This window comes from Hyla sarda, chromosome 8 (assembly GCF_029499605.1).
Source record: "Hyla sarda isolate aHylSar1 chromosome 8, aHylSar1.hap1, whole genome shotgun sequence".
In the NCBI taxonomy this organism is placed as follows: Eukaryota; Metazoa; Chordata; class Amphibia; order Anura; family Hylidae; genus Hyla; species Hyla sarda.
The window spans coordinates 13936746-13957634 of NC_079196.1; the positions used below are offsets into that span (position 1 = coordinate 13936746).

General features: G+C 33.8%; 1 protein-coding gene across 1 annotated transcript in view; it reads left to right on the forward strand.

The window, feature by feature from the left end:
* The first annotated feature begins 614 nt into the window (after window positions 1-614).
* Window positions 615-20889, forward strand: part of EN1 (engrailed homeobox 1) — a 41783-nt gene continuing 21508 nt past the window's right edge. The window contains exon 1 of the mRNA XM_056534315.1: window positions 615-1389. Coding sequence (XP_056390290.1) covers window positions 1038-1389 — 352 coding nt within the window. The 5' untranslated portion in view covers window positions 615-1037. The remainder of the gene's footprint in view (window positions 1390-20889) is intronic.

Genomic DNA, 20889 nt, shown 5'->3' on the forward strand with positions numbered 1-20889 from the left:
GGTGCAGAGTGACAGCAAAACAGGATCGGGTGCAGAGTGACAGCAAATTCAGGATCGGGTGCAGAGTGACAGCAAACACAGGATCGGGTGCAGAGTGACAGCAAACAGTTTGTTGAAGGTCCCCATTATTAAGGGTGTACTGAGGGTCCCCATTATTAAGGGTGTACTGAGGGTCCCCATTATTAGGGGTGTACTGAGGGTCCCCATTATTAAGGGTGTACTGAGGGTCCCCATTATTAGGGGTGTACTGAGGGTCCCCATTATTAGGGGTGTACTGAGGGTCCCCATTATTAGGGGTGCACTGAGGGTCCCCATTATTAGGGTGTACTGAGGGTCCCCATTATTAAGGGTGTACTGAGGGTCCCCATTATTAAGGGTGTACTGAGGGTCCTGATTATTAAGGGTGTACTGAGGGTCCTGATTATTAAGGGTGTACTGAGGGTCCCAATTATTAAGGGTGTACTGAGGGTCCCCATTATTAGGGGTGTACTGAGGGTCCCCATTATTAAGGGTGTACTGAGGGTCCTGATTATTAAGGGTGTACTGAGGGTCCCCATTATTAGGGGTGTACTGAGGGTCCCAATTATTAAGGGTGTACTGAGGGTCCCCATTATTAGGGGTGTACTGAGGGTCCCCATTATTAGGGGTGTACTGAGGGTCCCAATTATTAAGGGTGTACTGAGGGTCCTGATTATTAAGGGTGTACTGAGGGTCCCCATTATTAGGGGTGTACTGAGGGTCCTGATTATTAAGGGTGTACTGAGGGTCCCCATTATTAGGGGTGTACTGAGGGTCCCCATTATTAGGGGTGCAGTCACAGGAGTTTGTTGCTCTTCCATTAGGGGTGTACTGAGGGTCCCCATTACTACACTAGGATTGGGGGGTGCCGCTCAGTTAGGGGGAGCGTACATTAGACTAGTGATGAGGATTTCGGGTTTCTAGTGCAGACAGTTTGGGGTCAGAGCACAGGGCACAGCGGGCGCTGACTCCTCAGGGTCACCCGTCTGGGGTGGGCTCCGGGGCTGCTTGGGGCCACAATGGAGGATCAGACTGAGCACAGTCCCGGAGCCCCCAGTGATGCGGATAATGGGGTCTCCCCGCCGCCCCCGCACCGGACCACAAACTTTTTCATAGACAATATTCTACGGCCGGATTTCGGCTGCCGGAAAGAGACCCCCGGGCGAGAGAACGTGAACCCCCTGCACACCCGGCAGGGTAACCCCGCGCCCAGCCCGGACTCGGACTCCACCTCAGAGAGCTCCAGGGGAAGCGACCCCAACCCCGCACTCCTGCTGGTGGGCAACACGGGCAACATGGCCAACAAGAGTGACCCGCTGGTGTGGCCCGCATGGGTGTACTGCACCCGCTACTCCGACCGCCCGTCCTCAGGTGAGATCAGCACTGACTCCTGAATGTATATATTATATCATTATATTATACTTACTATATTATATACACTATATTATATCATTATATTATACTTACTATATTATATACACTGTATTATATCATTATATTATACTTACTATATTATATACACTGTATTATATCATTATATTATACTTACTATATTATATCATTATATTATACTTACTATATTATATACACTATATTATATCATTATATTATACTTACTATATTATATACACTGTATTATATCATTATATTATACTTACTATATTATATACACTGTATTATATCATTATATTATACTTACTATATTATATACACTGTATTATATCATTATATTATACTTACTATATTATATACACTGTATTATATCATTATATTATACTTACTATATTATATACACTGTATTATATCATTATATTATACTTACTATATTATATACACTGTATTATATCATTATATTATACTTACTATATTATATACACTGTATTATATCATTATATTATACTTACTATATTATATACACTGTATTATATCATTATATTATACTTACTATTTTATATACACTGATTATATTATATACACTGACTCCTGAATATATACACTATATTATATCATTATATTATACTTACTATATTATATACACTGTATTATATCATTATATTATACTTACTATATTATATACACTATATTATATCATTATATTATACTTACTATATTATATACACTATATTATATCATTATATTATACTTACTATTTTATATACACTGATTATATTATATACACTGACTCCTGAATATATACACTGTATTATATCATTATATTATACTTACTATATTATATACACTGTATTATATCATTATATTATACTTACTATATTATATACACTGTATTATATCATTATATTATACTTACTATATTATATACACTGTATTATATCATTATATTATACTTACTATATTATATACACTATATTATATCATTATATTATACTTACTATATTATATACACTATATTATATCATTATATTATACTTACTATATTATATACACTATATTATATCATTATATTATACTTACTATTTTATATACACTGATTATATTATATACACTGACTCCTGAATATATACACTGTATTATATCATTATATTATATACACTATATTATATCATTATATTATACTTACTATATTATATACACTGATTATATTATATACACTGATTATATTATATACTCTGACTCCTGAATATATACATTATATTATATACACTGATTATATTATATACACATTATATTATATCATTATATTATATACACTGACTCCTGAATATATACATTATATTATATACACTGACTCCTGAATATATACATGATATTATATCATTATATTATATACACTGACTCCTGAATATATACATTATATTATATACACTGATTATATTATATACACTGATTCCTGAATATATACATTATATTATATACACTGATTATATTATATACATTATATTATATCATTATATTATATAAACTGATTATATTATATACATTATATTATATCATTATATTATATACACTGACTCCTGAATATATATGTTATATCATTATATTATACTTACTATATTATATACACTATATTATATCATTATACTTACTATATTATATACACTATATTATATCATTATATTATATACACTATATTATATCATTATATTATACTTACTATATTATATACACTGATTATATTATATACACTGACTCCTGAATATATACATTATATTATATACCCGGATTATATTATATACACTGATTATATTATATACACTGACTCCTGAATATATACATTATATTATATACACTGACTCCTGAATATATACATTATATTATATACACTGACTCCTGAATATATACATTATATTATATACACTGATTCCTGAATATATACATTATATTATCTACACTGATTATATTATATACACTGATTATATTATATACACTGATTATATTATATACACCGATTCCTGAATCTATACATTATATTATATACACTGATTATATTATAAAAAATGCAATAAACCACAGGGGTCCCCAATTAACGAGATAAATGTAAAAACCCACAGAGAAACAGCGTGTACAGATAAACAAATAATGAAACTTTATTGAGAAAACATTCATGAAAACAAACATATTACAAACTGATCACCATAGTTCACCTTGTATGGAGAACATAAAAGGAGACACAGACAGGACACTGAAGAAATGGCGGTGGGTGCTCAATCAGCTGTGGTATTATAGTAATATAACAATACATAAATAACAATACATAAATAACAATACATAAATAACAATACATAAATAACAATACATAAATAACAAAGATGCCAATAATTAAAGTGCTGATATGCTGCGAGTATCTTGGAGAAGAGAGTATAAGCCTCTGATCCAATGCAGGGACACAGTAAATAAACATCCTAGACATCAAAGCAAAATGCATTTCATAGTCACCAAGTGGTCCAGGAGAACGAAATCACATCACACCCCACATCACACCCCACACCCCACATCACACCCCACATCACATCACATCACACCCCACATCACACCCCACACCCCACATCACACCCCACATCACACCCCACATCACACATCACATCACACATCACACCCCACATCACACCCCACATCACACCCCACATCACACCCCACATCACACCCCACATCACATCACACCCCACATCACACCCCACATCACACCCCACATCACACCCCACATCACATCACACCCCACATCACACCCCACATCACATCACACCCCACATCACACCCCACATCACACCCCACATCACATCACACCCCACATCACACCCCACATCACACATCACATCACACCCCACATCACACCCCACACCCCACATCACACCCCACATCACACCCCACATCACACCCCACATCACATCACATCACACCCCACATCACACCCCACATCACATCACACCCCACATCACATCACACCCCACATCACACCCCACATCACACATCACATCACACCCCACATCACACCCCACATCACACCCCACATCACATCACACCCCACATCACACCCCACATCACATCACACCCCACATCACACCCCACACCCCACATCACACCCCACATCACACCCCACACCCCACATCACACCCCACATCACATCACATCACACCCCACATCACATCACACCCCACATCACACCCCACATCACATCACACCACACATCACACCCCACATCACACCCCACATCACATCACACCCCACATCACACCCCACATCACACCCCACATCACACATCACATCACATCACACCCCACATCACACCCCACATCACATCACACATCACATCACACATCACACCCCACATCACACCCCACATCACACCCCACATCACACATCACATCACACATCACATCACACCCCACATCACACCCCACATCACACATCACATCACACATCACATCACACCCCACATCACACATCACATCACACCCCACATCACACCCCACATCACACCCCACATCACACCCCACATCACACATCACATCACACCCCACATCACACCCCACATCACATCACACCCCACATCACACCCCACATCACATCACACCCCACATCACACCCCACATCACACCCCACATCACATCACACCCCACATCACACCCCACATCACATCACACCCCACATCACATCACACCCCACATCACATCACACCCCACATCACATCACACCCCACATCACACCCCACATCACACCCCACATCACATCACACCCCACATCACACCCCACACCCCACATCACATCACACCCCACATCACACCCCACACCCCACATCACACCCCACATCACACCCCACACCCCACATCACACCCCACATCACACCCCACATCACACCCCACATCACATCACACCCCACATCACACTCCACACCCCACATCACACCCCACACCCCACATCACACCCCACATCACACCCCACATCACACCCCACATCTCACCCCCATCACACCCCACATCACACCCCACATCACACCCCACATCACACCCCACATCACAACCCGACGTCTCACCCCACATCACACCCCACATTTCACCCCACATCACACCCCACATCACAACCCACATCACACCCCACATCACACCCCACATCTCACCCCCCATCACTCCCCACATCACACCCCACATCACACCCCACATCACACCCCACATCTCACCCCCCATCACACCCCACATCACACCCCACATCACACCCCACATCACACCCCACATCACACCCCACATCTCACCCCCCATCACACCCCACATCACACCCCACATCACAACCCGACGTCTCACCAAGAGCACCTACCGCCATTTCTTCAGTGTCCTGTCTGTGTCTCCTTTTATGTTCTCCATACAAGGTGAACTATGGTGATCAGTTTGTAATATGTTTGTTTTCATGAATGTTTTCTCAATAAAGTTTCATTAATTGTTTATCTGTACACGCTGTTTCTCTGTGGGGTTTTTTCTGATTATATTATATACACTGATTATATTATATACACTGATTATATTATATACACTGATTATATTATATACACTGATTATATTATATACACTGACTCCTGAATATATACATTATATTATATACACTGATTATATTATATACACTGATTATATTATATACACTGATTATATTATATACACTGACTCCTGAATATATACATTATATTATATACACTGATTATATTATATACACTGATTATATTATATACACTTACTCCTGAATATATACATTATATTATATACACTGATTATATTATATACACTGATTATATTATATACACTGATTATATTATATACACTGACTCCTGAATATATACATTATATTATATACACTGATTCCTAAATATATACATTATATTATATACACTGATTATATTATATACACTGATTATATTATATACACTGATTCCTAAATATATACATTATATTATATCATTATATTATATACACTGATTATATTATATACACTGATTATATTATATACACTGATTATATTATATACACTGACTCCTGAATATATACATTATATTACATACACTGACTCCTAAATATATACATTATATTATATACACTGATTCCTAAATATATACATTATATTATATACACTGATTATATTATATACACTGATTATATTATATACACTGATTCCTAAATATATACATTATATTATATCATTATATTATATACACTGATTATATTATATACACTGATTATATTATATACACTGACTCCTGAATATATACATTATATTATATACACTGATTCCTAAATATATACATTATATTATATACATTGATTCCTGTATCTGTCCATTATATTATATTATATACACTGGTTCCTGTATCTGTATATTATATTATATTATATACACGGTTCCTGTATCTGTACATTATATTATATTATATACACTGGATCCTGTATCTGTCCATTATATTATATTATATACACTGGATCCTGTATCTGTCCATTATATTATATTATATACACTGGTTCCTGTATCTGTATATTATATTATATTATATACACTGGTTCCTGTATCTGTATATTATATTATATTATATACACGGTTCCTGTATCTGTATATTATATTATATTATATTATATACACTGGATCCTGTATCTGTCCATTATATTATATTATATACACTGGTTCCTGTATCTGTACATTATATTATATTATATACATGGTTCCTGTATCTGTACATTATATTATATTATATACACTGGTTCCTGTATCTGTATATTATATTATATTATATACACGGTTCCTGTATCTGTACATTATATTATATTATATACACGGTTCCTGTATCTGTATATTATATTATATTATATACACTGGTTCCTGTATCTGTATATTATATTATATTATATACACGGTTCCTGTATCTGTACATTATATTATATTATATACACGGTTCCTGTATCTGTATATTATATTATATTATATACACTGGTTCCTGTATCTGTATATTATATTATATTATATACACTGGTTCCTGTATCTGTACATTATATTATATACACTGGTTCCTGTATCTGTATATTATATTATATTATATACACTGGTTCCTGTATCTGTACATTATATTATATTATATACACTGGTTCCTGTATCTGTACATTATATTATATTATATTATATACACGGTTCCTGTATCTGTACATTATATTATATTATATACACTGGTTCCTGTATCTGTACATTATATTATATTATATTATATTATATACACGGTTCCTGTATCTGTATATTATATTATATTATATACACTGGTTCCTGTATCTGTCCATTACATTATATTATATTATATACACTGGTTCCTGTATCTGTACATTATATTATATTATATACACGGTTCCTGTATCTGTACATTATATTATATTATATTATATACACGGTTCCTGTATCTGTACATTATATTATATTATATACACTGGTTCCTGTATCTGTACATTATATTATATTATATACACTGGTTCCTGTATCTGTATATTATATTATATTATATACACTGATTCCTGTATCTGTACATTATATTATATTATATACACTGGTTCCTGTATCTGTATATTATATTATATTATATTATATACACTGGATCCTGTATCTGTATATTATATTATATTATATTATATACACTGGTTCCTGTATCTGTCCATTATATTATATTATATACACGGTTCCTGTATCTGTACATTATATTATATTATATTATATACACTGGTTCCTGTATCTGTACATTATATTATATTATATTATATACACTGGATCCTGTATCTGTACATTATATTATATTATATTATATACACTGGTTCCTGTATCTGTACATTATATTATATTATATTATATACACGGTTCCTGTATCTGTATATTATATTATATTATATACACGGTTCCTGTATCTGTATATTATATTATATTATATACACTGGTTCCTGTATCTGTATATTATATTATATTATATACACTGATTCCTGTATCTGTACATTATATTATATTATATTATATACACTGGTTCCTGTATCTGTCCATTATATTATATTATATACACTGGATCCTGTATCTGTACATTATATTATATTATATTATATACACGGTTCCTGTATCTGTATATTATATTATATTATATACACTGGTTCCTGTATCTGTATATTATATTATATTATATACACTGGTTCCTGTATCTGTATATTATATTATATTATATACACTGGTTCCTGTATCTGTATATTATATTATATTATATTATATTATATACACTGGTTCCTGTATCTGTACATTATATTATATTATATTATATACACTGGTTCCTGTATCTGTACATTATATTATATTATATACACGGTTCCTGTATCTGTACATTATATTATATTATATACACGGTTCCTGTATCTGTACATTATATTATATTATATACACGGTTCCTGTATCTGTATATTATATTATATTATATTATATACACTGGTTCCTGTATCTGTCCATTATATTATATTATATACACGGTTCCTGTATCTGTATATTATATTATATTATATTATATACACTGGTTCCTGTATCTGTATATTATATTATATTATATACACTGGTTCCTGTATCTGTACATTATATTATATTATATTATATACACTGGTTCCTGTATCTGTATATTATATTATATTATATACACTGGTTCCTGTATCTGTACATTATATTATATTATATTATATACACTGGTTCCTGTATCTGTACATTATATTATATTATATTATATACACTGGTTCCTGTATCTGTATATTATATTATATTATATTATATACACTGGTTCCTGTATCTGTACATTATATTATATTATATTATATACACTGGTTCCTGTATCTGTATATTATATTATATTATATACACTGGTTCCTGTATCTGTACATTATATTATATTATATTATATACACTGGTTCCTGTATCTGTATATTATATTATATTATATACACTGGTTCCTGTATCTGTACATTATATTATATTATATTATATACACTGGTTCCTGTATCTGTATATTATATTATATTATATTATATTATATACACGGTTCCTGTATCTGTATATTATATTATATTATATACACTGGTTCCTGTATCTGTCCATTATATTATATTATATACACTGGTTCCTGTATCTGTATATTATATTATATTATATTATATACACTGGTTCCTGTATCTGTATATTATATTATATTATATACACGGTTCCTGTATCTGTATATTATATTATATTATATACACGGTTCCTGTATCTGTACATTATATTATATTATATACACGGTTCCTGTATCTGTACATTATATTATATACACTGGTTCCTGTATCTGTATATTATATTATATTATATACACGGTTCCTGTATCTGTACATTATATTATATTATATACACTGGTTCCTGTATCTGTACATTATATTATATTATATACACTGGTTCCTGTATCTGTATATTATATTATATTATATTATATACACTGGTTCCTGTATCTGTATATTATATTATATTATATTATATACACGGTTCCTGTATCTGTACATTATATTATATTATATACACTGGTTCCTGTATCTGTATATTATATTATATTATATTATATTATATACACTGGTTCCTGTATCTGTATATTATATTATATTATATTATATACACTGGTTCCTGTATCTGTATATTATATTATATTATATTATATTATATACACTGGTTCCTGTATCTGTACATTATATTATATTATATACACTGGTTCCTGTATCTGTACATTATATTATATTATATACACTGGTTCCTGTATCTGTACATTATATTATATTATATACACTGGTTCCTGTATCTGTACATTATATTATATTATATACATGGTTCCTGTATCTGTACATTATATTATATTATATTATATACACTGGTTCCTGTATCTGTACATTATATTATATTATATACACGGTTCCTGTATCTGTATATTATATTATATTATATACACGGTTCCTGTATCTGTACATTATATTATATTATATACACGGTTCCTGTATCTGTACATTATATTATATTATATACACTGGTTCCTGTATCTGTACATTATATTATATTATATACACTGGTTCCTGTATCTGTCCATTATATTATATTATATACACTGGTTCCTGTATCTGTCCATTATATTATATTATATACACGGTTCCTGTATCTGTACATTATATTATATTATATACACTGGTTCCTGTATCTGTCCATTATATTATATTATATACACGGTTCCTGTATCTGTCCATTATATTATATTATATTATATTATATACACGGTTCCTGTATCTGTATATTATATTATATTATATTATATTATATTATATACACGGTTCCTGTCCTCGGATATACACAGATAGTTGCATTGCACATCATTCATACATTTCTATCATTACCCAATAAACACGAATTATTTTCCCATTACATTATAAACAGATTCTTCCTCCTATCTATTTTGTATATATAAAATCCCACCTTTCCCTATATATCCCTATACTTTATAAATATTTATCGCTGAACCGTACATTATATATTATATATTTCGCCCCTATGTCTATAAACAATATTTATTATCGCTACATATTATGAAAATTGATGGGTGCATTATAAATGAATATATATTATAAACACCAAGTCCTGTCCATATATATATATATATATATATATATATATATATATATATATATGTACATATTATAAGTCCTGTCTGATGTTATGTCCCCATACGAAGTTCTGCGCCATATATTTTATATACAATGTAACCATAGATTCTTATATCTAAACACATTGTTATCCTTATGTATTATAGACACTTTTTTCTATCCCTTTACATTATAAACTCAGTTTTTCACCTCATTACATTATATCACGAATTCTTTTCCCTGCATGTTATAAACGCATGTTCATTTTATAATATATTGTGATTTTTATCATCTATATAGATAATATGGGATAAACACGTTTTTACAATATAGACGGACACAATAGACACGAATTCGTATCCCTGTATATTGTAAACACGTATTTTTATTGCTAAACATAATAAACCCAGATTCTCATCCTAATATTATTATTATTATTATCATCATCATCATCATCATCATCATCATCATCATCATCATCATCTTTCTATCCTAATACATAATAAACCCAGATTCTTATCTTTATAATATTATCCTCATCATCATCATCATCATCATCATCTTTCTATCCTTATACATAATAAACCCAGATTCTCATCCTAATATTATTATTATTATTATTATCATCCTCATCATCATCATCATCATCTTTCTATCCTTATACATAATAAACCCAGATTCTCATCCTAATATTATTATTATTATTATCATCCTCATCATCATCATCATCATCTTTCTATCCTTATACATAATAAACACGATCTTCCTGTCCCGATTCACTATAATACAGATTATTCTCACCCGTCATTAATATGAATGTATCTGTGTATTAGGACACAGAGAATACACCAGGACCTGATCCTATATGTTAGAAATCAGGATTATTAAACTTTACAATCAACAATTTCTTCATTATATAATATAATCCCCCTTCCTCTTATATACATGGAGGACCCTCCTACACAGATATTACATATACCACCGTATACACACTATGCGCCTTGTTTTCTCTGCATATATATATACACATTAATATACATTATAATCACCAGTTCCTGCTCCTATTGTTCCAGTCGCCATATTCGTTTTTCTGGATCATTTCTGGCTGTTTCTTGTACTTTCCTGCCTGTTACCTGCACTGTTCACTGGGTGGATCTGTGTAGATTTTTCCCTGGATTGCTGATAGATCTGTTGTGATCGTGCACTGGTCTGCTGATAGATCTGTTGTGATCGTGCACTGGTCTGCTGATAGATCTGTTGTGATCGTGCACTGGTCTGCTGATAGATCTGTTGTGATCGTGCACTGGACTGCTGATAGATCTGTTGTGATCGTGCACTGGTCTGCTGATAGATCTGTTGTGATCGTGCACTGGTCTGCTGATAGATCTGTTGTGATCGTGCACTGGACTGCTGATAGATCTGTTGTGATCGTGCACTGGTCTGCTGATAGATCTGTTGTGATCGTGCAATGGACTGCTGATAGATCTGTTGTGATCGTGCACTGGTCTGCTGATAGATCTGTTGTGATCGTGCAGTGGACTGCTGATAGATCTGTTGTGATCGTGCACTGGTCTGCTGATAGATCTGTTGTGATCGTGCACTGGACTGCTGATAGATCTGTTGTGATCGTGCAATGGACTGCTGATAGATCTGTTGTGATCGTGCACTGGACTGCTGATAGATCTGTTGTGATCGTGCAGTGGACTGCTGATAGATCTGTTGTGATCGTGCACTGGTCTGCTGATAGATCTGTTGTGATCGTGCACTGGTCTGCTGATAGATCTGTTGTGATCGTGCACTGGTCTGCTGATAGATCTGTTGTGATCGTGCACTGGACTGCTGATAGATCTGTTGTGATCGTGCACTGGTCTGCTGATAGATCTGTTGTGATCGTGCACTGGACTGCTGATAGATCTGTTGTGATCGTGCACTGGTCTGCTGATAGATCTGTTGTGATCGTGCACTGGACTGCTGATAGATCTGTTGTGATCGTGCACTGAGCTGTCCTTGGGGGTAGAGGATTATTCGGATATTATCGGTTGTTCTTTTGGACGATCCTATGTTTTTTATGTTCTTTATATGAAGTTTTCATTGTGTATCCGGATATTTCCGTGACAATTGATGAAACATAATAAACTCTGTGATATAAAATATATAAGACACAAGGGCCTAGTGATAGATACATGGTGTAATATTGTATATACATCGTATGGGGAATCAGATCTTGTATATATACATCATATACAGGACAATGTATGATGGGCTGTACTGTATATACATGATATACGGTGCTTTATGTATGCTGGATGTCATAGTGTATACACATGGTATACAGTGCTATAGCTATACAAAGGTGTCAATGTATATATATGATATACGGTGCTTTATGTATTCTGGATGTATACTGTATAAGTGTATATACCTGGTGTATGAAGCTCTATGTGTACTGTATGTACATAGTATACAGGACCCTATGTATGCTGGATGTCATAGTGTATAAGTGTATATACCTGATATATAAAGCTCTATGTGTAATGTGTGTACATAGTATACAGGACCCTATGTATTCTGGATGTATACTGTATAAGTGTATATACCTGGTATATGAGGCTCTATGTGTACTGTATGTACATAGTATACAGGACCCTATGTATGCTGGATGTCATAGTGTATAAGTGTATATACCTGGTGTATGAAGCTCTATGTGTACTGTATGTACATAGTATACAGGACCCTATGTATGCTGGATGTCATAGTGTATAAGTGTATATACCTGGTATATAAAGCTCTATGTGTAATGTATGTACATAGTATACAGGACCCTATGTATTCTGGATGTATACTGTATAAGTGTATATACCTGGTATATGAAGCTCTATGTGTAATGTATGTACATAGTATACAGGACCCTATGTATGCTGGATGTCATAGTGTATAAGTGTATATACCTAGTGTATGAAGTTCTATGTGTACTGTATGTACATAGTATACAGGACCCTATGTATGCTGGATGTCATAGTGTATAAGTGTATATACCTGGTATATAAAGCTCTATGTGTACTGTATGTACATAGTATACAGGACCCTATGTATGCTGGATGTATACTGTATAAATGTATATACCTGGTATATGAAGCTCTATGTGTACTGTATGTACATAGTATACAGGACCCTATGTATGCTGGATGTCATAGTGTATAAGTGTATATACCTGGTGTATGAAGCTCTATGTGTACTGTATGTACATAGTATACAGGACCCTATGTATGCTGGATGTCATAGTGTATAAGTGTATATACCTGGTATATGAGGCTCTATGTGTACTGTATGTACATAGTATACAGGACCCTATGTATGCTGCATGCCATAGTGTATAAGTGTATATACCTGGTATATGAGGCTCTATGTGTACTGTATGTACATAGTATACAGGACCCTATGTATGCTGGATGTCATAGTGTATAAGTGTATATACCTGATATATGAAGCTCTATGTGTACTGTATGTACATAGTATACAGGACCCTATGTATGCTAGATGTCATAGTGTATAAGTGTATATACCTGGTATATGAAGCTCTATGTGTACTTTATGTACATAGTATACAGGACCCTATGTATGCTGGATGTCATAGTGTATAAGTGTATATACCTGGTATATGAAGCTCTATGTGTACTGTATGTACATAGTATACAGGACCCTATGTATGCTGGATGTCATAGTGTATAAGTGTATATACCTGGTATATGAAGCTCTATGTGTACTGTATGTACATAGTATACAGGACCCTATGTATGCTGGATGTCATAGTGTATAAGTGTATATACCTGGTATATGAAGCTCTATGTGTACTGTATGTACATAGTATACAGGACCCTATGTATGCTGGATGTCATAGTGTATAAGTGTATATACCTGGTATATGAAGCTCTATGTGTAATGTATGTACATAGTATACAGGACCCTATGTATGCTGGATGTCATAGTGTATAAGTGTATATACCTGGTATATAAAGCTCTATGTGTAATGTGTGTACATAGTATACAGGACCCTATGTATGCTGGATGTCATAGTGTATAAGTGTATATACCTGGTATATGAAGCTCTATGTGTACTGTATGTACATAGTATACAGGACCCTATGTATGCTGGATGTCATAGTGTATAAGTGTATATACCTGGTATATGAAGCTCTATGTGTAATGTATGTACATAGTATACAGGACCCTATGTATGCTGGATGTCATAGTGTATAAGTGTATATACCTGGTATATGAAGCTCTATGTGTACTGTATGTACATAGTATACAGGACCCTATGTATGCTGGATGTCATAGTGTATAAGTGTATATACCTGGTATATGAAGCTCTATGTGTAATGTATGTACATAGTATACAGGACCCTATGTATGCTGGATGTCATAGTGTATAAGTGTATATACCTGGTATATGAAGCTCTATGTGTACTGTATGTACATAGTATACAGGACCCTATGTATGCTGGATGTCATAGTGTATAAGTATATATACCTGGTATATGAAGCTCTATGTGTACTGTATGTACATAGTATACAGGACCCTATGTATGCTGGATGTCATAGTGTATAAGTGTATATACCTGGTGTATGAAGCTCTATGTGTACTGTATGTACATAGTATACAGGACCCTATGTATGCTGGATGTCATAGTGTATAAGTATATATACCTGGTATATGAAGCTCTATGTGTACTGTATGTACATAGTATACAGGACCCTATGTATGCTGGATGTCATAGTGTATAAGTGTATATACCTGGTATATGAGGCTCTATGTGTACTGTATGTACATAGTATACAGGACCCTATGTATGCTGGATGTCATAGTGTATAAGTATATATACCTGGTATATGAAGCTCTATGTGTACTGTATGTACATAGTATACAGGACCCTATGTATGCTGGATGTCATAGTGTATAAGTGTATATACCTGGTATATGAAGCTCTATGTGTACTGTATGTACATAGTATACAGGACCCTATGTATGCTGGATGTCATAGTGTATAAGTGTATATACCTGGTATATGAAGCTCTATGTGTAATTTATGTACATAGTATACAGGACCCTATGTATGCTGGATGTCATAGTGTATAAGTGTATATACCTGGTATATGAAGCTCTATGTGTACTGTATGTACATAGTATACAGGACCCTATGTATGCTAGATGTCATAGTGTATAAGTGTATATACCTGGTATATGAGGCTCTATGTGTACTGTATGTACATAGTATACAGGACCCTATGTATGCTAGATGTCATAGTGTATAAGTGTATATACCTGGTATATGAGGCTCTATGTGTACTGTATGTACATAGTATACAGGACCCTATGTATACTGGATGTCATAGTGTATAAGTGTATATACCTGGTATATGAGGCTCTATGTGTACTGTATGTACATAGTATACAGGACCCTATGTATGCTGGATGTCATAGTGTATAAGTGTATATACCTGGTATATGAGGCTCTATGGGGGAGATTTATCAAAACCTGTCCAGAGGAAAAGTTGCCCAGTTGCCCATAGCAACCAATCAGATCGCTTCTTTCATTTTCAGCCAGGCCTCTGCAAAATGAAAGAAGCGATCTGATTGGTTGCTAGGGGCAACTGGGCAACTTTTCCTTTGCACAGGTTTTGATAAATCTCCCCCTATATAGAGCTTCATATACCAGGTATATACACTTATACAGTATACATCCAGCATACATAGGGTCCTGTATACTATGTACATACAGTACACATAGGGGGAGATTTATCAAAACCTGTGCAAAGGAAAAGTTGCCCAGTTGCCCCTAGCAACCAATCAGATCGCTTCTTTCATTTTGCAGAGGCCTGGCTAAAAATGAAAGAAGCGATCTGATTGGTTGCTATGGGCAACTGGGCAACTTTTCCTCTGGACAGGTTTTGATAAATCTCCCCCATAGAGCTTCATACACCAGGTATATACACTAATACACTATGACATCCAGCATACATAGGGTCCTGTATACTATGTACATACAGTACACATAGAGCCTCATATACCAGGTATATACACTTATACACTATGACATCCAGCATACATAGGGTCCTGTATACTATGTACATACAGTACACATAGAGCTTCATATACCAGGTATATACACTTATACACTATGACATCCAGCATACATAGGGTCCTGTATACTATGTACATACAGTACACATAGAGCTTCATATACCAGGTATATACACTTATACACTATGACATCCAGCATACATAGGGTCCTGTATACTATGTACATACAGTACACATAGAGCTTCATATACCAGGTATATACACTTATACACTATGACATCCAGCATACATAGGGTCCTGTATACTATGTACATACAGTACACATAGAGCTTCATATACCAGGTATATACACTTATACACTATGACATCCAGCATACATAGGGTCCTGTATACTATGTACATACAGTACACATAGAGCTTCATATACCAGGTATATACACTTATACACTATGACATCCAGCATACATAGGGTCCTGTATACTATGTACATACAGTACACATAGAGCTTCATATACCAGGTATATACACTTATACACTATGACATCCAGCATACATAGGGTCCTGTATACTATGTACATACAGTACACATAGAGCTTCATATACCAGGTATATACACTTATACACTATGACATCCAGCATACATAGGGTCCTGTATACTATGTACATACAGTACACATAGAGCTTCATATACCAGGTATATACACTTATACACTATGACATCCAGCATACATAGGGTCCTGTATACTATGTACATACAGTACACATAGAGCTTCATATACCAGGTATATACACTTATACACTATGACATCCAGCATACATAGGGTCCTGTATACTATGTACATACATTACACATAGAGCTTCATATACCAGGTATATACACTTATACAGTATACATCCAGCATACATAGGGTCCTGTATACTATGTACATACAGTACACATAGAGCTTCATATACCAGGTATATACACTTATACACTATGACATCCAGCATACATAGGGTCCTGTATACTATGTACATACATTACACATAGAGCTTCATATACCAGGTATATACACTTATACACTATGACATCCAGCATACATAGGGTCCTGTATACTATGTACATACAGTACACATAGAGCCTCATATACCAGGTATATACACTTATACACTATGACATCCAGCATACATAGGGTCCTGTATACTATGTACATACAGTACACATAGAGCTTCATATACCAGGTATATACACTTATACACTATGACATCCAGCATACATAGGGTCCTGTATACTATGTACATACAGTACACATAGAGCTTCATATACCAGGTATATACACTTATACAGTATACATCCAGCATACATAGGGTCCTGTATACTATGTACATACAGTACACATAGAGCTTCATATACCAGGTATATACACTTATACACTATGACATCCAGCATACATAGGGTCCTGTATACTATGTACATACAGTACACATAGAGCCTCATATACCAGGTATATACACTTATACACTATGACATCCAGCATACATAGGGTCCTGTATACTATGTACATACAGTACACATAGGGGGAGATTTATCAAAACCTGTGCAAAGGAAAAGTTGCCCAGTTGCCCATAGCAACAATCAGATTGTTGCTTTCATTTTTCAGAGGACTGGCTAAAAATGAAAGAAGCGATCTGATTGGTTGCTATGGGCAACTGGGCAACTTTTCCTCTGGACAGGCTTTGATAAATCCCCCCCTATGTGTGTTTACATTGTATTCAGGACACTAGACTTGCTGGATGTCATAGTGTATACACATGGTATACAGTGCTATAGCTATACAAGGTGTCAGTGTATATACATTGGGCTACTCTGTGTGCTGGACGTCATACTATATATATATATATATATATATATATATATATATACACATTATAAAGGGTTCTGTGGATTTTCTATTGTATATACATTATATAGCGGTCTCTGGATTTTCTATTGTATATACATTATATAGCGGTCTCTGGATTTTATATTGTATATACATTATATAGGGTTATCTGGGTGTCATACTGTATATACATTATATTGGGTGTTCCAGGTATGCTAAGTGATATAGTATAAATGCAATTTAAATTGTGTTTTATATTTGCTGGATGTCATAGGTATATGTATAGAACTCTGTATACTGTATATACAATGTATACAGTGCTTTATGCTGCATGTCATAGGTATATGTATAGAATACTGTATATACAATGTATACGGTGCTTTATGCTGGATGTCATAGGTATATGTATAGAATACTGTATATACAATGTATACAGTGCTTTATGCTGGATGTCATAGGTATATGTATAGAATACTGTATATACAATGTATACAGTGCTTTATGCTGCATGTCATAGGTATATGTATAGAATACTGTATATACAATGTATACAGTGCTTTATGCTGGATGTCATAGGTATATGTATAGAATACTGTATATACAATGTATACAGTGCTTTATGCTGCATGTCATAGGTATATGTATAGAATACTGTATATACAATGTATACAGTGCTTTATGCTGGATGTCATAGGTATATGTATAGAATACTGTATATACAATGTATACAGTGCTCTATGCTGGATGTCATAGGTATATGTATAGAATACTGTATATACAATGTATACAGTGCTTTATGCTGGATGTCATGGGTATATGTATAGAATACTGTATATACAATGTATACAGTGCTTTATGCTGGATGTCATAGGTATATGTATAGAATACTGTATATACAATGTATACAGTGCTTTATGCTGGATGTCATAGGTATATGTATAGAATACTGTAAATACAATGTATACGGTGCTTTATGCTGGATGTCATAGGTATATGTATAGAATACTGTATATACAATGTATACGGTGCTTTATGCTGGATGTCATAGGTATATGTATAGAATACTGTATATACAATGTATACGGTGCTTTATGCTGGATGTTATGGGTATATGTATAGAATACTGTATATACAATGTATACAGTGCTTTATGCTGGATGTCATAGGTATATGTATAGAATACTGTATATACAATGTATACAGTGCTTTATGCTGGATGTCATAGGTATATGTATAGAATACTATATATACAATGTATACAGTGCTTTATGCTGGATGTCATAGGTATATGTATAGAATACTGTATATACAATGTATACAGTGCTTTATGCTGGATGTCATAGGTATATGTATAGAATACTGTATATACAATGTATACGGTGCTTTATGCTGGATGTCATGGGTATATGTATAGAATACTGTATATACAATGTATACGGTGCTTTATGCTGGATGTCATAGGTATATGTATAGAATACTGTATATACAATGTATACGGTGCTTTATGCTGGATGTTATGGGTATATGTATAGAATACTGTATATACAATGTATACAGTGCTTTATGCTGGATGTCATAGGTATATGTATAGAATACTGTATATACAATGTATACAGTGCTTTATGCTGGATGTCATGGGTATATGTATAGAATACTGTATACACAATGTATACAGTGCTTTATGCTGGATGTCATAGGTATATGTATAGAATACTGTATATACAATGTATACAGTGCTTTATGCTGGATGTCATAGGTATATGTATAGAATACTGTATATACAATGTATACG